Source organism: Alligator mississippiensis, chromosome 3 (genome assembly GCF_030867095.1).
Source record: "Alligator mississippiensis isolate rAllMis1 chromosome 3, rAllMis1, whole genome shotgun sequence".
Classification (NCBI taxonomy): Eukaryota; Metazoa; Chordata; order Crocodylia; family Alligatoridae; genus Alligator; species Alligator mississippiensis.
The window spans coordinates 145367043-145389790 of NC_081826.1; the positions used below are offsets into that span (position 1 = coordinate 145367043).

Sequence of the window (22748 nt, forward strand, 5' to 3'; positions counted from 1 at the left end):
TTGCTGCAGAGGGCAGGATGTGAAGCAGTGGCTTAAAATTGCAGCAAATTGGATTTAAATTAGATCTAAGGAAGAACTTCTATAATGTTAATAGGTTGAGGCAGTGAAACAGACTACCCAGGGAAGTTGCTTCCTGGAAGTTTTCAAAATGAACATCTGTCCAAACCCAGAGAGCATATGCAACAGTAGTAGCATTTTCAGGTGTTGAATTCTGCAAGTTCAGGTTATGTAATGCATTTCATGTGTTTTATAACTTTCTCAGAAATTCTTTTTTAAATTTCTGTATTTCTAATCAGCACAAAGATGAGTTAAAGGTGGGCTCACATATGGTTGAACATATCTTGCTCCAAGAGTAGCAGAAATCTACAAATAATGATGAACTGTGAAACTTTCCATGTGACTAGTGATCAGCGAATAAAAATGAAATATGAGGAGGAGTAAAATATCCCTAGAAGTGATTTTAAAGACTCTTCTTTGTATACATGCTAAGACATTTTTTCTCAGTTGAGGTTTATGATAGTTATGTGGCTTCAGAATACTGTATATGGTAGTGGTTATTTTGTTAAGTAATTTGCAATGCTCTTGTGTGAGTTTCTCCTACTGAGTTACATAGGTGCGTAGTTTCTTAGACTTTGAAACTTGTTCAATTATGGATGTAAAAACTGTGAAATCATAATAGAGATGAATGTTTTAAATCTCCCTTTTTTGTTGTTTTCTTTTAAAAACAAAGGGTGAAATCCTACCTTTGGATGCATGTTTATATGTTCCTATTGATTTCGGTGGGAATGTTACATTTGCATATGAGAACATTACTTTAGTTCAGAGAAGTTAAATGAAAAGCTCATGTTAATACAGCATTGATATGCTATATTTAAAATTTAATCAACTATCAGGAAATGAAAGACAGTGCTTATAATATATTGACAAGATTGCATATCCTCTATATTGCATTAAAATACTTAAACATCTTGGACAGCAACCTTGTACAGAAAAAAAGCATTGAAAGATTGCTATTTATGTGCAAAGTCAATCAATGCTCCTAGAGATCAAGGTTGTACAACCTGTCACAATTTGCAGTTGTCCTTGACACTGTGGGTGTATGGATGTGCCCCCACACAGAGAATAACATGTGCCTGGATGTTATTTCTGAAAAATCTGTCACATAATAGGTTTGGTACCTTTTCTCAGCAGTGAAAATAAAATAATATTTGCTGCCCTGCACTGATGTTACTTTATTTGTAATACTGTATTTTAAAGAGAGAATTACAACTTTTCCTAGATGTGTCATTTGTTGAGGCATGTTTCTGGAACAGAGCCACTTGAAATTACTTGCATACATGCAGAAGACACCTTTCGGGTCACCGGCCCACAGGTATGCTGAGCTACCATCTGATTATATGTAAATACAAGTTTGTGAAGTGGTTGTGTATACCCTTCAAATGTGCCAATCAGTTTACAAAAAAACTAGGTGGAATATTTTAGTAGGGAGGCAGCAGATGCAATTTGGGAGATGATCCAGTACAGTGCATATGTCCAGGGCACAGAATGACTGATGTGAGAGTGCCATAAGGCCCCTGTTGCCCAATGTACTTTCCCAGCAGAAATTATTAAAGTAGCTTCACAGCTGTTTGACGTGATTTTAGGTTATACCTACTATTTGAGGCTGAATACACAGCTCAGGACTGCTGTAGAGCAGAGCTGCCCTCACTGTGTCACCTTTTAATAACCAGGCATCCTTCTCCCCACCAGGTCTGCAGCAAGAAAACTGTTTGTTCTGAGCCCCTATGCCATCATGCCACTGCTGGATCCATTAGGGTTATCCACTGTGGACTATTTGCTTGAGTGCTTTGTCCTAAGTATGCCAGCAAGTGTGTTGCAGAGTGGGCACAATCACCCAGGGATTTGACTGTTCTGCCTCTTATTTATACAGGGTGATTTTTTTCACCCTTGCATTGTAGAGCATCATTGTGAGGCTCACGAATCACAAATGCCATTTTGAAGGCTTCATTGGTACATAGGATTGTCTGACCTTCTGCACATCTATGACTCTAGCCTAGAAACATAAAGAACCTGCATACATACCTAAGTATGAAAATTATGCACCTGTGTAAAAATGGTATACCTACCACTTCAGGGACTTAACAATATGGCATTTAATACTACTACTGTACTACTAAGTGTATATGTGCAGCTTTATATTTACAAGTCTGATTATTTTTGTAAGTAGGACCACTAGGTAAATTCTCCTGTAGTTCTGCTAAACAAAACTACAGGTAAACTAAAATATTCTTAAGTGCAACAGTACTGGACCAAGTACTGCAGCTTTTATAGGTAGCTGTGTCGCACCTACTTATTTGTGCATTCATTCTGTGTGTATATGTATACCTGCCTGCAGATACTTCTAGAAAATAAAAGTACCTTCTTGGAACAACGTATTTATTAATCATTTAAGTATTAATAAATTTTTATGAAAACTATATAATCCTGATAACTAGTCTAACTTTGACAGAAAATAAACAAGGGAGAAGGAAAGGAAAATGCTGTATGCTTAGTTTTAGCAGGCAGTAATCAATATCCCAAAAGTATCCTATCATGAGTAATCATTACTTATAAAAATAGTTCACCTTTAAGGGTTATTCAAATTAGTAATAATTTGCAGGATAGAAAACTGGAATTTACACAACAGACTATTAGTTATTTTCTTTATATATTTACTTTATATAGTATAACGTTTTTTGTTGTTGTCTGTGAATGCATAGTTTAATTAGAGCCTGTTTTTACTTAATGGTAGTTATTCTTTACTAAACAGATGTAATATTAACACTTTTATTAAAATACAACATGGTTTCATGTTTTGCCTGTTTAAGTTTTGCAACTTGGTATGTAACACATTTTGTGACTTGATGTGTAACATCAATTGCCTGATCTTTCTGTAACATTAGTTGCTTTCCTGGTGTATTCCTTTTAGATCATTTCTGCTGCAGAAACATTGGCACTACATCCATCTAGTAAGATTGCAAAAGAAAATCTTGATGTATTTTGCGAGGCTTGGGAGTCCCAACTGAGCGACATGTCCATATTGTTAAGAGAAATTAATGATGTGTTCGAGGGGAGAAGAGGTAAGAGTGCCATTTAGAAATATCAGAACAGCTTTCAACACAATCTCCTTCCAAGTAGTTTAACTGCAATGCTAACATGTGATCTAGTAAATACAACAATGTTTTCTTCATATGGATACCAAACCAAGTCTTTTTTTTAACATAACAGCTTGGTACCTGCCTGATAACACATCAATTCAGTATATTCATTTGTACTCCCATCTACTGTCTGTATAATTGTTTGCTACATACAACACACTACAGAACTACTGGCTTTACAGGCTAAGACAATGGGACTTACAAAGGCTTAAGTACATTTGTGTCATTCTGCACTGAAAATAGTTTAATTTAATTTCACTGGGGACTACTCACAGTGCAGAAAGTTAATCATGTGCTGAGCCCTTTGCAGGGATGAACTCTAAGGGCATTTACACACACCTTTTCGTGCTGTGATGTGCTGGAGATCCAGCATGTCAGAGCAGACTCAGTTAATCAAGTCTGCTTCTCATGCGAGCTGATGTGCCTGGTGCTGCGTCGCATACATTTGTATAAACAGAGAAATGCATGTCAGTGCACACCTTTGACGAGTTTTAGTTCTAAAGCGCGCCATCGCCACTTTCCCAGCGCTGACATGCATTTTGCCGTTTACACAAATGCATACAACACAGCGCCTGGCTCTTTCAAAAGCACTTAGTGCTGCATCTCTCACATGTCAAAAAATGCCCTAAATGATGGAGGGGGATCGTTTTAGTTCTTGTCCTTTCCTGTCATGACTTGTTGTCAGCTTGAGAGATAGCAATCAAAAGTCTCACAAATCATAAACAGAAAGTAATTTGAATTGTATACCAAGTTTAGTTGCTTCATTGAGTTTAATATGATTAGTCATAATTATTTCAATGTAGTTTGAAGTGTAGTCTGAGGTTTTTTAAATATTTTCCAATTCCAACTGGTTTTCTTTTAATATCCGCTATTCATGGAAAATAAACATTTATTTATTCTGTACTGTCGGCTTGAATTCTATTCACTTCATAATGTAGTGAATGTAGTTGTTTGATTTTTGAACTGCTATCCTTTCTCCTGGATGGACTCTCTCTCTCTCTCTCTCTCTCTCTCTCTCTGATGACGTCACACAATCTTGGAATATTTTCTCTGGTTGGTAAGTTAACTGGTATTTGTACAACATGTAGAATAGAGCCATGAAATTTTAACAACACATCTGTGTTTATTTTTAGTATATGGTATTCTACTTTGAAAATTTAAGAAGATATTCTGGTATTTATTTTTGTTATTTTAATTTTTTTCAAAAAAGTTTGCCTTCAGTACAGCATGGCATTTCACTTTTCTGCAGTTAAATGTTTGTTTTATTCTTCAGTTATAATTAATTGCATAGAGATACAATATGCAACATACCGAATGTCATGTATTTTAAGAAAATTGCTCAGGTTAAATGGTGTGAAGATTTTAGTTTAAAATTTAATGCAGGGATTTAACCCTTTTTATATCTAAAATATTTTATATTCTGAACCAGATTAGACACCAGTTTGTCACTCATACATCGTGCCACTAGCTATAGGATTTTTTCAAAGATAGTTTAACTATCAAAATAATACTATGAGCACAAGTAAGTGGTGGATAGCACAGTAGTCAGGAATATGAAACCCATGGGTTTGTGTTTTTCGCACATTTTTCATCTTAATTCTAGAGTCCTGTTTTAAAGATTCAGAAGTGTAATGAGGCAACTCTGTGCTCTGGGCAGCGGTGCACCCAGCCACCAGCTGTAGTGATGGCTATTTTTGCATCTCCCTTCCTCTCCAAAGGCAGCATCTAGGGCTGCTGCCCTAGTCACTCCCCTTCATTTACAGTACTGTAAAGATGTAACAGTTCCTTAGATCTGAAAGGCCTTCTCTGACCTTTGTATAGGAGTTGAGAGTACATTATAGGATTAGTACCAAGACTAGGTGAACTCGGCATTTAGGTTAATGGAAATCAAGTGTGCTCACCAAAAATATAGTAGGCAAAGTGCTGTTGTTGCATTTTGACTCATCATGAAGGAGACACTTAAGGTGCAAGAATTGTGAGAAGAATTAACATTAAAAAAGTCTATGCAGGTAGCAATTCCTGATACCTTTGAGACGGTTTGTTAGAGTTGCAGGTGAGTTTTATGGCCAAATGACTCCTTTTTTTTCTTTCTTTTAATAAATTATATCACCTTTAATACTAAGCACACTTTCTAAAAGCTATTTAAAATTAGAAGTGTTCAAGTGTTACTATGCAGATAAAATGTATTGAATTTTCATGTAGTGATGAAGTGTCTAATGGGTAGTACAAAACTTTATTGCTTTTTATTTAATCGTATTTAAAACGTGAGCATAGAACAGCGCTGTTATACAGCAAAGCATGGACTCAGCAGTCATGTAAATAAATGCAGTCCTTGACATCTGGTAGAGGAGCATGTTCCCAGCACATCATGTTAGCTGCAGTTACTTAGTCTATATTCCTATTGACTTCAACTGTAGGTCACTTGCATTTTCCACAGCAAGGAGGTTATTATGCATATGATACCTGGGAACCTTTCTCCCTACTTTTTAGAGTACCTATGCATGAGGACTCCTTAATCTGGTTGCCAGGTTTGAAGTGGAGGAAGGTGATGAATAGCACTGGCTGGCACTGTTAGATGACCAATTCCATGCAGCAGTCTAGGGCTGTACAACAAATAGCAACTCAATGAGCTCTACAAGCAAGGGAAATATTTCATTAGAGTACTCAGTGAGCATTATGGCTGAGGCAGACATGCCTTCCTTCACTGCCTCTTGGGCAGTGCTTCTCTTTCTTAGTATGGCTCAGTGTTCAGAAGGACATAACTGAGTTTTAAGATTATGACTAACTACTTGTATGTACATATCCTTTTTCAAAAGAGTTTGTTAGAAAAATATTTGGAGACATATGCGCAAATCCTTTATATGAGCTCTATTATGTTTCATTTCATTTGATTTATTGTTTAAAATAATCAGGATCCTTTAGACTCCCCAAAGTGACTTGTCATAAGTAGTCCTCAGCAAATATCATGAAAGTCACCTTAGCAGGTTCAGCATTATGGTATTTGCTTAGAAGCAAGTTGAAGATGCATGAAAAATGAGGCAAAATATTTGATTATTTGACATAGGATGGCAGAAATTATGAATCCTTTAATCAGATAAGCGTTCATATTCAATCAGAATGTAGAGTTTCACAATACTGGATTAACATATGATCTTAATTTCCTCTTCTGAGTTGCACTGCTCATTCTAATGCTGAAACTGGTAGTCTTCTTTATCCGTTTGTAAAAATTTAATGAGTACTTGATTAGAAACATGACTGAGTCTTCATAATACAAAATATAATTGTAGGATGATGGTATATTTTCGTAATTTAGAAACTTGCATTTTTTAAATAATGTAATTTTGTACTGTAACTGTAAAGATCTTACATTGCTGTAGGGAGCATTTTAGAATGAGTATTTAATGTCATAAGAGAGACAAATCTTTGCTGCTGACAAAGACTGAAGGGCATCCAAAATGTGCTGGCTGTGTCCAATAAAGTAATCGTGTTCGATACTTGTAAATTGTAGTTGATTCAAAATGTGTCTGTATTTCATCTGTTGATTGGATAAGCAGGTGCACAATTGATTTTATGTTAGTGTTTGTTAAAATACCATCAAGCTTATGCACGTTGCATACTGAAATAAGAAAACTGATAAAAGGCGTCAAACCAATCCCAAATTTGGGGTCAGATGATACCATTCCATTTATTTTAATTAAATTGTGCCATTTTTAGCTCATTGTAGTTGGCTCATTGTGCTGAACAGTCTTGTTCTAGACAGCAATGTAACCTGGCCCATACCACATGAGACCATTCCTGGTCTGGCCTGCAAGACTGCCCCTCCCTGTGGGAGGGAGAGCTGGGCTCACTGTGACCATTGTAGTCCCTCAACTGGAGTCACTAGGTGTCTGTCTCATTGAGATAAATAGAGCAAGAGAGCAAACATTGGCAGTTGCTGGAAATAAGCATAATGCTGCTTAGTTACCTTCCCTCCTTCAATCCTGCTCTGGTCCTGTGCAGGGGAGGAAAGAAGAATTATCTGATAGTTCCCCATGCCTTGGCCTTCTATGTAAGAATTGGTAAAATATATCCCTCCTTCCCTCTCCTCCTAAGTCTTTATCTGTTTGATTTAAGGTTGCAGATTAGATGCTAGGATTTGGGGAGGAGAGTAGTGAATGGATGTGGTAGGCAAGCATGGGCAATAGACTTAGACTGGGTAAAGATGGAAGAAAGAGAGGAGTAGGCTTAGGGACCGGGTTGAGGTGGCATGACATGGGACAGGAAAAGGAGGCAAGACTATAACAAGAAAAGATGGTAGAGATGGAAAGAAAATATGACGAAAACGAAGGCAGAATTACTAGGAAGTGGGAGAGAAATGAGGAATAGAAGGTGGGAAAGAGGAAACAATACACCAGAAAAAATGAGAAAATAGAATAAAGAAAAAGAGGAAAAAAAACAAAAGGAAGGTAGATAAGTAATATTCTTTTTACTGTTTTAAGATAAAGTTAGTTGGATTCCGACATGTTACTTTATTTACATGTATTTAATTCTGTTTATCCATAACCTTCATGTTATGGATATGGAATCCATGATTAAATTGATCTGGGTGATTTCCTTGTCAAGCATGACTTGTCTCCGGCTTGAGTAATTTACCTTTGGAATGTATGACCTTGCATCTAGTGAGTCGGTTTAAGAAAAGGAGGGTGGGGGTGGTGAGGGAGTATTCTCAGTTACCACCTGCCTGGGCAACAGAAACCAAATACAAAATTCTCACTTAAAGATCTTTTAGCTTCCACTATGTCAGACAGGCTTGGGAACTCCTCTAACTCAGTTTTTTGGCCCTTTAAAGCACTGATAGTTGAGTCCCCCTTTTTCCTTCTGTGCCTGTTCCATCTACCAGTGCCCATTTCTTTCCAGAAACTGTGTGCCCATTTTTGTTAAGTGTAGTCAGCAACGAAGCTCTTCACCAAACATGCACATTGGGAAACACCAGAAGAGCAGCAGCAGCTGTTCTCTTATTTCCTGGAAGTTTGGTTTTTACCTCTGTGCAATGACTTACTGCTTTAGTTTGAGTCTGTAGTGTTCTTGTGGGCATGTTGAACTCATCTTGAAGTGACTATGTGCTATCAAAGGTTTTCAGCGTGGCACATAGCCCCAAGGTAGTCCTACTCAAAACTTCTGAGCTGGTTTTCTTTCCTGGTGTTTTGTACATACTTTTCCTACAGCACTTTGGCCCTTTTTCATCAGTGTACTGATGCGCTAATGTTTGGCCCACCAGGGATGTGTGTGTAGGTGGCCAGAGCTCCTGTTTTTCTAGTAACTGATTCTTATCTTTTTTTTTTTTTTTTTTCACTCCTGATGAAGACACAGACCTTTACAAGGTACACTATGCTAAATATAATACAGGCAGTACTGTTTTTAGTATGTTCTATAAATATTCTTCTCTAACTACCTTTGGAAGCCAAAATGCCACAAATGTTTATCATTGTGGCCACCTGTCTGAAAGGGTGAAGAATTCTGTACTATCTATATTTGCATATTCTTCACCATTTGTATTTAAAAGGGACGCATCAGAGCTTTTCTTCCATTAGTCACATTGCAAGGGGAAATTGTAAAAATAATGCATATCCAGCAGTTGGCACTATTATAAAAGGTTGTCAGCCCCAGGCACCATCCAACTCCTTTTTTGGTTACTCCTAAGAGGCATTAGAACATGTATTTTAAGGTTTGTTCCTCCCTCCCTTCATCCTCCTCTTCCCCCCCCCCCCCCAACTCTTGTGCAGTCTGATTTAGAATAATTATGGAACCTAACTTTTCAGGAAATAAAGGAAACAATAATTCCAATAAAACTATAAAATGAATGTATAAAATTGCTTTTTCTATTGTGTGGGGGGGGGCTTATTCAAAGTATACATTGTGCAATGCAGTAAAAAAGTTTTCTTAATACTCATTTGGAACAAACTGCGGCACTCTGGAGTGGCTTCACTGTTGTTGAATATTGCAGCCATCCCTAATTTATGTCAATTTATTTGCACTGAACTACCATTATATAATCTATTTATGCTGAAATTTGTGCATTTGTAGACACATGTGAACTTTAATGCTATCATTACTTGTTCAGATTTTGAGACCTTCACTCTTTATCCTCCAGAAGTGGGAATGATGGGATGGTAGATGAGCTTTTATAGAAAGAGAATTACTTTCACATAATAACTCTTTGCAGGTACGAATTATCCACCCACCTTGAGAAATTTGGACTTTTGTTTTTTCAGATGTTGATTTTATTCATTCGGTATATGTTTTGTGGGTCATCTCATTGGGTGTGTCCAGGGTGGTGGTTTTGTTTTCTTTTTAAGTGTCTCATTGATTCCAGTGCATTTGAGGTTACATTGACTCCAGGGTACTAGAGGCACTGTAAATTAGTATGGACTGCACAGGGAGGGGCTTGAGCTCATCTGGCAGTTAGTGCTAAAAATCTAAACAGTAGAGGAGTTACTTGCTTGTCTGTCTCTGGAAACGCACAAGGAGTGAAAATCCTGAGTGTTCATCAAAACAAAGGAGTTGGAGGTGAGTAATTTTGTTTATAGCATACTGAATTTATAGGAAGATGAGGGTATAACTATAAGCATGATTCCATTAATTAAAACCTGCATACAAATTTTGGTATAAATGTGTGTGTTGTTCTTAGGAGAGAAGCGTGTGTACCTATCACTGCCCAGACCAGGGGTAAGTTTTGTTTGTTTGTTCGTTTGTTTGTTTGTTGTGGGAGGAGTTGTGTTTTCTCTTGGTGTAAAAGCTGCATTACATTAGTTTAACTAATTGACTCCCTACCACTGGCATATAACTTCTTGCATAGATTCATAGATGTTAGGGCCGGAAGGGACCTCAACAGATCAAGTCCGACCCCCTGCATAGGCAGGAAAGAGTGCTGGGTTCAGATGACCCCAACCAGATGCCCATCTAACCTCCTCTTGAAGACCCCCAGGGTAGGGGAGAGCACCACCTCCCTTGGGAGCCCATTCCAGATTTTTGGTCATTCTAACTGTGAAAAAGTTCTTCCTAATGTCCAGTCTAAATCTGCTCTCTGCTAGCTTATGGCCATTATTTCTTGTGACCCCCCCAGAGGCGCCTTGGTGAGTGGAGCCTCACCAATTCCCTTCTGCACCCCCATGATGAATTTATAGGCAGCCACAAGGTTGCCTCTCAACCTTCTCTTGCAGAGGCTGAAGAGGTCCAGGTGCCCTAGTCTCTCCTCGTAGGGCTTGGCCTGCAAGCCCTTAACCATACGAGTGGCCCTTCTCTGGACCCTCTCCAGGTTATCCACATCCCTCTTGAAGTGCGGCGCCCAAAACTGCACACAGTATTCCAACTGCGGTCTGATCAGCGCCCGATAGAGGGGCAGTAGCACCTCCTTGGCTCTATTTGTCATGCATCTGCTGATGCACGATAAAGCGCAGTTAGCTTTGCTGATGACTTCATCACACTGACGACTCATTCATCTTGGAGTCCACTAGGACTCCAAGATCCCTTTCTCCTTCCGTGCTACCAAACAGGTCACTTCCTAGGCAGTAGGTGTGCTGGACATTTTTCCTCCCTAGGTGCAGCACTTTGCATTTCTCCTTGTTAAACTGCATTCTATTGTTTTCTGCCCATTTGTCCAACCTGTCCGGGTCTGCCTGTAATTGTTCCCTGCCCTCCGGTGCGTCCAGTTTTCTCTCCACAGTTTTTTATCATCTGCAAACTTGGACAGAGTACACTTCACTCCCTCGTCCAAGTCGCTGATGAAGACATTGAAGAGTATCGGTCCAAGGACCGAGCTCTGCGGGACCCCCCTGCCCACGTCCTTCCAGGTGGATACCGACCCATCCACCACCACTCTCTGGGTTTGACCCTTTAGCCAATTTGCCACCCACTGGACTGTGTAATCATCCAAGTCACAGCCTCTTAATTTGTTCACCAGTATGGGGTGGGATACCGTATCGAAGGCCTTCCTGAAGTCTAAGTAGACGATGTCAACCCCTACTCCTGCGTCCAGGTGTTTTGTAACCTGGTCATAAAAAGAGACTAGATTAGTCGGGCATGATCCACCTGCTATGAACCCGTGCTGGTTTCCCCTCAGCATAATTTTTCCTGCTAGGCTCTCACATATATGAGCCTTAATAATCTTTTCAAAGACTTTGCCAAGGATGGAGGGGAGACTGACTGGCCTATAGTTGCCTGGATCCTCCTTCCTCCTCTTCTTGAAAATAGGGACCACATTGGCCCTTTTCCAGTCCTCCGGGACCTGGCCAGTGCGCCACGAATGTTCAAATATTCTTTTGATTATTGGTATAAAGATATGAGCAGGAAAACCTTAATAAAGGACACTGATTTTTGTGGCCCTTTGTGAATTACTGTCTTTTATGAATTAGATAATATCTTAGTAGATGGATTTTAAGAAGCCAGGGTAATTAAACTAAACCTAACATGTACTTTTAGATAATTCTAACTTGGTTCTAATTAGTTATAATATTTTGTAATACATTATCTTTGTAATGAGACACTCTGGGCAAGGTATCCTAACAGGACTTTTTACAACATACTCTGTGTAGGAGTATGCTGTAATATAGCAAACAGCAGCGCTTAAGCTTTTGGCCCCGCAAGCCAGATGAGGGGAGCAGAGCTGGTCTGAGTCTGATCAAGCCCTGTGTGCCAGAATTGGGCTAGTTGCTCAACACTGCCCCCTCCTACTCCTGGATGCTGAGATTGGGCCCAGGGGGCCTGGCACCACTCCTTCCCTCCCCCATGCACTGGGATTGGGACCAGGGGGCCTGGCACTACCCTTGCTCAGCCCTGCATGCTGGGATCAGGCACCCAATCTAGCGCATGGGGCTGGGGGCTCCCCACTAGTCCAGAAATTTGGCAGCAGGGTAGTGGTGCCATTGGTCTCTTGCCACCAAATTTCTGGACCCATGAGAAACCCTGTGGACCAAATGACACAGCGCTACTGGCCGGGGTTTGAACACCCTGGTATAAATAATCTTTGGAAAATGAAATCATTATCTTAGCTGAGCTGTTTTCCCGATGGAGAAATAGTCTTGCTCTTGTTCCTACAAAGGCTCTTCTGTCTTGAGTTAAATTAAGTTTGTGCTTTCCAGCTCTTGCCTTGTGAAGACCATCTTTCTTATCTGCCCTTATGAATAACATGTTGAGAACAAATCTATAAAAATGCATATATACCTTGGTATGTGCTTAACAGAGAGATGCAGATACCCCAGTGTGGACTTTTGGGCCACATCTAGATGAGTAGGGGCATGTAGTTTGTGGTGCCACAAACCACTTGCGCTGAATGTTAAAGCATGTACTGTAAATTTGTAGGGTGGTGGCAAAATTGGCTGCTGGGAAATCCCAGCAGCAAAAAACCCTCCTGGAAACAGAAGCAACACAAAGCACAGAAAACAAGTGTGTGTTGGCACAAATGGAGGTCAGGCCATCCAGACCAATAGTTTGGCTGCTGGCCAGACTTTCATGCTCTCCCTGCTGCTCCAGCATGCTACCAGGTAAGACTGCTGTGGCCAGCACAGGTACTGGCTCCAGCCTCCAGCTTGCCATGGCTGAAGAGCCAGGAGGAGCTGGGCAAGGTCAGTTTGGCCATTGTGGGACAACTTGTTCTGCAACAGAGCAGGAGCAGGAGCTGAGACAATTTGTGCTACTGCAGGGGCATGCCCCTGCTCATCTGAATTCAGCCTTGTTCTTTTTCCTTTAATCCTCAAAAGTAGCACTTTTGTAGGAGTTTTGAAACTAGCAAAATCCCCAATGAAGAACAAATAAAGGAAATGAAAAAGTTCTCTGGATTAAAAATGCATGCACATACCCCCTCACCACTACTTAATAAAATCGTTTTCTTTTCCTCTCTTCTTGTACAAAGAAAACATAGGGTTTTTTAAGCAAAAAGTTTCTGCAGGCAAAATAGCAGCTTTTGGGAAGGTCAAGAAACATTTGGGATTAGTATGTTATGTGCTTATTCTTCTGTTCTCCCCCCTCTACCCCCTACCCCTCCTATACTCTTCTCTTTCCTGAAAGATGTCACACCCAGGTTGTTAAGTTATTGAACTCCAGGGCCAACTTAAAACATACTCATTTGGTACATTAGCATTTTATATATATATATGCCACCAGGTTAGATCCATATTAGTTCGGTTTATTATGAAGAACACCAGTCCCAAATATATCAACATATTTAATGAAAAGAATCATTAACAGTGATCCTAAAGGAGATAAATTTGTGACTTACTTTGTAAACATGATAGATACTTGTAAGTGTCAGTGGGTCACAACCTGATTATAGGGCATAATGTTTAGCATTGTTATGCAGTAATGTAGTTAATTTGCAAAAACTTCTAAATAATCTTTAGATAACATACCTTTATGAAAAAGACCATGACCTATCCTGGCATCAAGGATATGTCAGGAATGACTAGCTATAAAACTTTCTTTCAGGCCCTTGCTACATTTTACACTTAAGGCATGATTAAACAGTTAATCCCATTTAAAAATTTAACCGAGCCACACATTAAAACAATTAATGGCATCATAAAACAAGGAATAAGTCACAAAGTTATTCCACAAAAAATGTTTAATAACTTTGTGGCTCATTTTTACAACACCATTCATTAATTGAAGGTGTGGCCAGGTCAGATGATGGGCTTCCCAGCTGTGAGGGTGCATCTGATGTCCCCTGCAGCTGGGAACATGGTACATGTTGGATCAGGTGAGGAGGCTTCCAGCTGTGAGAGTACATGGTGTGCCCCAGTGGCTGGGAGCCCAAATCAGCTGACAGGACTCCCAGCTGCAGGAGCTTGTTACTTGCTGATAGGGGGGGAGCACAGGATCATGATCCCAGGCTCCCCCTGCACTGGCAATAAAGTGTGACAAGATTTGATGTATGATCCTGCAATCATGCCTCTTGCCATGATTATAGGAAGTGTGATCAAGTGGATTGTGCATCAGATCCTGTCTTGGTTTTACCTGCATGTCTGCCAAGGACCTTAGTTAAGTCATGATTCTGTCCCATGTCCCTGGACTACGTTGGCCAAAGCATAGCAGAAGCAATGGTTCAGGGAAACATCTATAGATCCTACCTATGCTCAAGATGACAACCTTGCTTTAACCAGAACAGTATTGTAATTCCACGCCTAAACTTCTATCACCTTAGTATAGATTAACTCAGTAAATAGCACCTAGACTAACTCATAGACAAGAAACATTTTCTTAAACGCTTTCTCTCAGGTGAGTATTAGTCCGTCCGGAGGTGACCCAAGCAGGGTGCAGGGCCTGGAGCAAATCAGCCCATGCAGGGTCCCGCCCTTGCTCCAATCCCATGGACCCTGGACCTGAAGAAGCTGCCACCGCCGATTTTTATGGCTGGGGGTTGGAGGGTAGCGAGTGGCTGGATGTGGAGCTGCCTCTCCGGCCAGCTCCACAGGGCCCCCCAAAGCACGAGGCCTGGGGCAGTTGCCCCAATTCACACACCCCCCACCCCGGACAGCCCTGAGTCCATCATGCTAACATGTTATATGATATTCTTAAGCAGCGTAACTGCTAAGAATATAATACTTATTTTCAGTACTTGCTTCTTGAAAAACCTTCACTTAACAGTTCGAATATGCGTCATAATTCAAATATATAGCCCAGATCTATGCATTTATGTAGGATTATTTGCAGAAAAATTGCTGTTTAAAGGCAGTGTGTTGTATCCATGTGCCTAAATGACAGTTAGGAGTGTACATATATTACACTAATTCAACTTACACAGCATTCAGTATTATCCTTTTTTATGCTTTTTATTGAATCGTTTAGTAGCTGCGTTGCTTCTATTTCCAGTACCTATGAAGAATCATATCAAGTCTCTGCAACTGAGATTCCTATAAATGTGTTCTGAACATGCATTCATAAAGTTTATAATAAGCATTTAGAACTTTGGCAAGAACTACTATGTAATTAAAACAGCAGTGGGTTGCAGATTGTGGGAGGGAATTCATTTCAATAATAATCATGTGCCATTAGTGCCTAGAAACCCCAAGCAAGATTGAGGCTCCATTGTTCCCACATGCTTTACAAAATGCACAGGGTCAGATTCTGTTAACCTTGCTTACACTGAAATTCATGAATGTTCCATAACCAAAGTTATCTTACTTATGTTTAAGTGAGCAACGGCCCATATAACTTATGATAAAAAAGGCCAAGTCCGTGGAAGGAGAGGAGCAGTAGGGCTGTGCTTCAGATTCTTATGCTAATTTCTAGTCACTGCAGTCGGTAAGGAATTGAGCAGAAGAGCAGGAGCTTTCACTAGAATCAGTATGTTTGCCTTGTGTTTTTTAAGCAGGTGTCAACCTGGGAATCTGTCAAAAAAAATTGCTCCTAGTTCAGCTAGCAAGTTAGTACCTCTCCATGGCTATAAAACCACCCCAGACAGGAAAAGACATTTAGTGTGAATTTTAGCAAGCACAACTTAGTAATTACTGTTATTGCTAAGCTTACAGGGGCATCATGTTGCTATATGAGGTGAAAGGGGAAGAGAGCTGAAGATTGTCATAAGCCTAAAATAAGAGGGCTTCATGCTATTGCCATGGGTATAAATCCCACTCCTGTGCACCACAAGGAATCTTGCATAAAAACTTCCTGTCCCCTGAACAGAACAATCTGATAAGGGAGCTTGAGCAACTAAAATTGTGTTCTGCAGTGTGCATTCAAATGGCTTTATATTCATTAGCTAATTAGTACAGTTGCCAATGCCATTTTTAAAAGCTTTTTTTTCTTGAAATTATTTTTGAAACAGAAGCACAATGCAAATCTGAAAGCATTAAAGCCGGTCAAACTTGATACTGAGGTAAGACGCTTCCTTCTGTTCAGTTCTGAAACTTTTAATTATTTGTTCGCATCAGTCTAATGAATGTAATAAGTTTTAAAAAAATAAAAGAAGTGTGTCATTTATAGGAACAAGCAAAAATTGCAAAGCTTGGAGTAGAACTGCATTTGCTCACTTCGGATATAGACTCGGAGACAGAAAAATGGGAGGACCAGGAAAATGAGATTGTGCGATATGGTCAAAGCATGTCCAGCATGGCCTACTCCATGTACTTATTTACCAGGTAATTACTCTGAATGCAGTAGGAAAACATGTCCATAGCGTACAGGGATCAGAGAAACCTTTTGTTTTAGAGAGTAAGTGCTGGAACATTTCAGAGGGGCATGTCATTAATACTCATCTATGCTTCCTAAGTTAGTAGTCTAACGTGATTACTTTATCAATTTATAGTCTGGTTGACTACTTGGTACTGGATACTGTTTTGTTGGCAAGCAGTTCTCTTAGAACCTCCTGGGAAAGATTTCTTAAAGGAATACAAAAGTTAAGATTTTTCATAGTCTCTGCAATGCTGAAAGAAGAGCTGGAGGGGGAGTCATCTCCACCAAGGACTTGATCCTGGAGTTTATTTAGTCCTTTTTTTGAACCATTGAGAAGTCAGACCTTCATTTCACAAGGTGTAGTGAGTGTCTCTGTTTTTCTCCTGGAGCTCAGCTGGTGCAAGGAATGTAGAGGTTCATATCCTTTCTCTGCCCAAGGAGAGATTTGAATCTACGTTGCCCAACTTCCATGTAAGTGTCCTGCTCACTGGGCAATGTGGTAAAGTTGTTGAATTCTGCATGCAATATTGGGTCAGAGAGTGACTCCAAGCCAGTGACTCGCTGGGGTTCCATTCCCTGCTCCAATAAATATTTGGGTATTTCATACCAAGTGGAATAGGCTCAGGAGGTCTGGTATGATCTAATGGGGAGGGCACTCTTCTGGGAGGTGAGAGAGATGCTGGTTCAGTTCCTTTCAGCTAAAAGAAGAGTAAAAACATGGGTCTCCCACCTCCCACATGAACTGGTACCTACCAAATGCACGATTTCATAGATTTCACAGAAATCGTGTAATTGGTAGTCTCCCATGAAATAGCCAGCTCCCTGTAAAAAAAAAAAAAAAAAAAAAAAAAAAAAAAAAAAAAAAAAAAAAAAAAAAAAAAAGCACGGGGAACTGGCCACGTTCAAAAAGCTGTCTCCTAGAAGGGTGGGAGGGGTGGGGTGGGGAGCACAGACAGAAAAAAGGCAGACTGCCCATCTCCTAGAGCAGGTGGGGGGAGCAAAGTTCCTGTCTCTGCCTCCAGAAGGGGAGGTGGGGAGCAGGTAAAAGCCTGCCAAAAGTCCCCTTCTCCTTTGCTTTATTTTAGGCAGGTAGCTAGCTTTCTTTTCACTTGGGAAACTGTTTAATTGCCACACTTAAACTGTTTGTTTACCCAGTAATTATCACCCTCCCTCCTTGAAGAGGGTGATAATTACTGAATTAACAAGCCAGGCAGCTCCAGCTAGGGCTTTCAATCAATGCCTGGAAGGGGTGGGACTTGTGGTGCCCCTCAGCCAATCAGAGGCATGAAGTGGGGTAGCGGGGTGCTCTGTTCCCCACCCTCCAGGGATTCCTCCCTTCTAAATCACCTGTTCAACTTCCTCTCTGCATGAGCCAGGATCACATCCGATTGATATGCAAGGCCCTATCATTGCAGGAATCAAAGCAAATGCACTCAACTTCCCCTGCCCATTTTTTTTTTCAGAGACCCTTCTTACAAGGAACTGTAGGAAGTAGGGATGTGTAGATGGAGATTTTTGGGGCTGATATTTAAGGAGGCGTATCAGCCAATACCGATCCGATTTCTGATGCAGCTGCCTCCAGCTGCTAAGTCCGGTGTGGTGGAAGGGGAGGGGCGAGGGAAGAGGCATGGGGAGCAGATCAACACCCCCCACCCCCCCTCCACAGTGAGGGTGGGAGCAGGGGCAGGCACTGCCCTAGGGGTGGGGGTGGAGTCGCAGCTTGTGGGAGAGGAGGGGGCGGCTCCTACCATGGCTTGCACCCCAGGTGGGCATTGCGGGGGGCGGGGGAGGGTGCACGGTGTGTGCCCACCAGGTCTGTGCTGTGCGGCAGACTGCAGCCAGGGCTATGCAGGCCTCTCTTTGGTGGAGGGTGGGTTCAACGTGGGTGCCGGCAGCGCTGGGAGGATGCTGCATCCACCCAAATTTTGCTACCACTCCACTCCCAGCAGTGCTGGGGCTGCCAGGCGCCTGGCGGTGGCAGTGCTGGGAGCGGAGTGGCAGCAAGATTTGGGCTGGATGTAGCATCTCAGCACCACCAGCACCCACTCTGAGCCCAGCCCCTGCTGTGAAAAGCCGCGCGCAGCCCTGGCTGCTCCCCACCCTACCCCCACCCCCCGGTGCCCTGGGTGCAAGCAGCAGTGGGAGCTGCCTCTCCTCCCCCCCACAAGCTGAGGCTCTGGCTAACCCCCTCCCTCACTGTGGGGGCATTTATCTTTCTCCCACCACACCCCTTCCCTCCCTCTTCCCCTTCCACCGCAACAGACTTACCAGCTGGAGGCAGTTCTCCAAGTTGCCGGCTGTGCTGTGGCTGTGCACATCACGGGCAATTTTTGGCCAAATTATTGGCCCCGTCGTGCTGATATCCAACACAGCCAGTTTTCTTTATATCAGTACCAATCTGAATCAGACAGATGTATCGGTGCACCTCTAATAGGAAGGCAATCCACAGCAGTTATTTCCTGGTTCTAAAAGTGAGAGGTGATCACTCTCAAACCTAAGAAAGTTAACTGTGCATATTTGCAAGCTCAACTTCACAGTGGTTACCCTAGCAACAACCATTCCATCTTTGCATCAAGAGAAGGGGTTATATCACTTAATTTAAAGGATGTTATTTCCATAACTATATGACGTTCACACAGACAGTGTCTTCATGGTCTGGGGGGCAGGACTGTTAAAACTATGTGGTCCTCCTTTTGGGTGTCTCCAAGGTTCTTCACAAAGGCCATCTCAGTGGATCGGTGCATGACTGACTGCATCTCCAGAGGCAAGGAAGCAGTTTCTCCCTTTGTATAGCCTTCCTTTGGTGTATTCAGGGCTATGGCAAACAATGCCACCTCCATTTCTTACATAAACCAACAGTAGGGCACCAATCTTCCACAAGCAAGAGTTGTTTATTACATTTTTATTTCTGTTCATCACAAAAAGATAAAAAATGTGGTTCTTCATTCATTGTTTGCAGAATGGGGTTATCTGAGAATAAACCTATTTGCAGCTAAAGCTGCTGTTAGAATAAGGTTAGGGACATCACCATCTGCAGGAGGGGCTTCACTAGATGTACCAAGTTTTGCAGTTAATGCCACTCAAGAGCTGTCCCTCAAGAAAAGTCCATTATTCCATGTATCCTAGACTAGCTTTAAGGATACATCCAAAGTTTTTGTTAAAGATTTTCTATTCTACCTCAGTCCGCAGAACACTCTGCCAGTCTCTTCCCAAAGCCCCATTCTTCTCAGGCAAAAGATTCCTTGCATTTGCTTATTGTGGAAGGGCTTTTAGCCTATTACTTACACAGGGCTGACCCTCTATAAGTCCCCACAGCTCTTTTTAGACACAACAGAAATATCTAAAAGCAAGACAGTTTCAGCTGAGAGGTTGTCTTATTGGATCTTGAGCCGTGTAAAGTGTTATGAGGCCACTAAAATGGAGCTGTTACTAGTCATTTGAGCTCAAGCTGCACCCAGAGCCCTCTCTGCAATGGCTCCATAAATGGTCTCTGCAAAGCAACCACATGGGATCCAATCCATACCTTCACCAAACATCATGGAATCATAGAAAAGTAGGGTTGGAAGAACCTCAGGAGGCTTTCTAGGCTGACTTGTTGCTCAGGGCAGGATCAGCTCTACCAAAATCATTCTAGACAAATGTTTGTCTAGCTTCTTCTTAAACTTCAGGAACAACCTTCATGCACAACCACCATGAATGGTGATGAGCAAAAGGCCAAAGCAGGAGATAACCAAATGCCTTCCACTCCATGCTGCAGCCTGAACACTGCAAACAATTTCATGCATCACGTACCTTGATTAAGGAGTCAAAGCTCCCTTTTCATCCTATGCCCCCCAAAAATTGATCCCACCTTTCTTATTCTTTTTTCTTAATGAAGCTGCTTGTGGAACTCTGCTTCATTCTCCTGCTTCTGAGCATGGGCCTCCAACTTCCACCTCCTGTGGCCTGAAGAGCTCTTCTCATGGTCTCTGAGAGGTATTCTAGGGGGTCTCTGGGGTATGTGTGTAAGGAGGGAAATTCTTAGGCTTTCTAGCTGTTGCTTTTCACAGCACACTGAAGCTGTGTTGGAGGCTTCAGGAAGTGGTATTGGATTTGCAGCTGTTCTCCATTCATTATTCAAAATAAATATCTTTAGGCAGCTCTCAGACCCACTGTTAGGACACTGCTATGTAATCACCCATAAGTGAGACTCTGAATGTGGAGTTACTCAAAAGAGAAACTGAACTTCTTTAACATGAATTGTCCCCATACATATCAGAAGCCTGCATTCAGTCCTCTCTTTGCAGTTAAGAGGAGTAGAAAGAGCACACTGCCCTTTATCCCTTTGGTGGGCTGTGCGCCAGGGAGTGCTAGGGATTAGGGCAGAGCACACGTTAACATGCTGCTAAGGCAAAAAAATTGACATCAGGCATGCAAGGACTGAGCTTGTCCAGAAGCAAAAATGTACATATAGGCAATACATCTTGATTAACTCCAGTTACTGGTACATAACTTCCTTTTTTCCTTCATTAAAATCTTAATATAGCTATATTCCAGCAGTCACAGTAGTAAAAGCTACAATTAAGGGCTTTTATAACAATTTTTTATTTCGTGCATAAGCATCTCGGCACAGAATTGATTGCTTCAGCTGGGGTGTTGTAGGAGAAAAGGCTTCTCTGCCATTTAAATATTGAAACCACTTTTTTAACATCTTAAGGTTCTGCTTGCTGATAAAAATACAAACAAAAATCCTTCCAAACTTTACATTCTAAAGGGTATTTAAATATAATTTCCCTTTCAAGTGGTGGTGGGAAGTATTGGGGGTGGACTGACAAACATTGAAACATTTGAAACAAGCAGAAATCAACTAGACTATCAAAAACATAAATGTTGTGCTCTATTTATGCTGTTGGCTGAGTGTGTCATTTAACTATATAAGTTACAGTCCTAATTTCTTGTTCATTGCTTCCACTATATCACATATCAGTTATCTGCATATTGGTTAAGTGCACAGAAAATTTTACGCTTCACTGTCTCCTTTGTAGTGTAATTATACTCTGCTTCACTGTGTTAAAAAAAGGTGGAGAGGTGCCTCTCAAAGGGATACTGTTAAAAGCCTTGAAAATGGGGAGATCTAGTAATTCTCAGGGTTGTTCTTTCCTGTCATTTGCAAGGTTTCTATAAACAGCCTTAAAATTGAGTACTAGAAGCTGTGAAAATGCACCCTCAGCAAGTTTGCAGATGACACCAGGATGGGGGGAGCAGTAGATATGCTGGAGGATAGGGCTAGGTTTCAGAGTGACCTTGACAAATTGGGCCAAAAGGAATCTCATGTCCTGCACTGAGGACAGAACAATCCCATGCACCAGTACAGGCTGGGGGCAGGCTGGCTGGGCAGCAGCTCTGCAGAAAAGGGCCTGGGGGTTACAGTGGACAATAAGCTGAATATGAGCCAGCAATGTGCCCTTGTTACCAAAAAGACTAATGGCATACTGGGCTGCATTGGTAGGTGTGTTGCCAGCTGGTCCAGGAACGTGATTGTTTTCCTATATTCAGCACTGGTGAGGCCACATCTGGAGTACTGTGTTTAGTTTTAGGCCCCTCACTACAGAAAGCATGTGGACAAATCGGAGAGAGTCCAGTGGAGGGCAACAAAAATGGTGGGGGCTGGGGCACGTGACTTATGAGGAGAGGTTGAGGGAACTGGACTTACACTATAGAGAAGAGAAGACTGGGGGGGGATTTAATAGCAGCCTTCAACCATCTGAAGGGGGGTTCAAAAGAGGATGGAGCTGGACTGTTCTCAGCAGTGACAGATGATGGAACAAGGAGCAATGGTCTCAAGTTGCAGCAAGGGAAGTTTAGGTTAGATATTAGGAAGAATTTTTTACTAGGAGGGTAGTAAAACACTGGAACAGGTTACCCAGAGAGGTGATGGAATCTCAATCCTTGGAGGTTTTCAAGACCTGGCTAGGCAAAGTTTTGACTGGGATGATCTAGCTGGGGATGGTCCTGCTTTGAGTAGGGGTTGGACTAGATGACCTTGTGAGGTCCCTTCCAACACTAACTTTCTATGATTCTATGAAAATGAGCAGAGATTTGAAATGGGTAATAACACAGCATTGACAGGGTGGTGTACTTAATGAGCATTGTTTACATTGGATTTGGACAGGTGCTTACTCTGGGTAAGAGCATCACTGTTTGACAATCCCAAGGCCATGCAGTTGTATGGAGTTCGCTGTCCAATGTTAATATTATGAAAATTGTTAACTTGCTTTCCCTTACCTTTTTTGTTAAATATTTAACTCAGATGTTGCATTAATGGAGATGTTATATATTTAAGAGAATATTTACTTGAAGCAAATAACCAGATTGACTCTATGTAATAGCTAATTTTGGCAACATTTTAATAGGAGGAAATATTAAATA

General features: G+C 41.4%; 1 protein-coding gene across 1 annotated transcript in view; it reads left to right on the forward strand.

Moving 5' to 3' along the window:
- The window catches only part of CTNNAL1 (catenin alpha like 1), a 124213-nt gene that overhangs the window by 92229 nt on the left and 9236 nt on the right, over positions 1-22748 (forward strand). The window contains exons 10-14 of the mRNA XM_014595195.3: positions 1280-1372; positions 2969-3119; positions 9865-9902; positions 15994-16044; positions 16152-16306. Of these exons, the coding sequence (XP_014450681.2) occupies positions 1280-1372; positions 2969-3119; positions 9865-9902; positions 15994-16044; positions 16152-16306 (488 nt within the window). The remainder of the gene's footprint in view (positions 1-1279; positions 1373-2968; positions 3120-9864; positions 9903-15993; positions 16045-16151; positions 16307-22748) is intronic.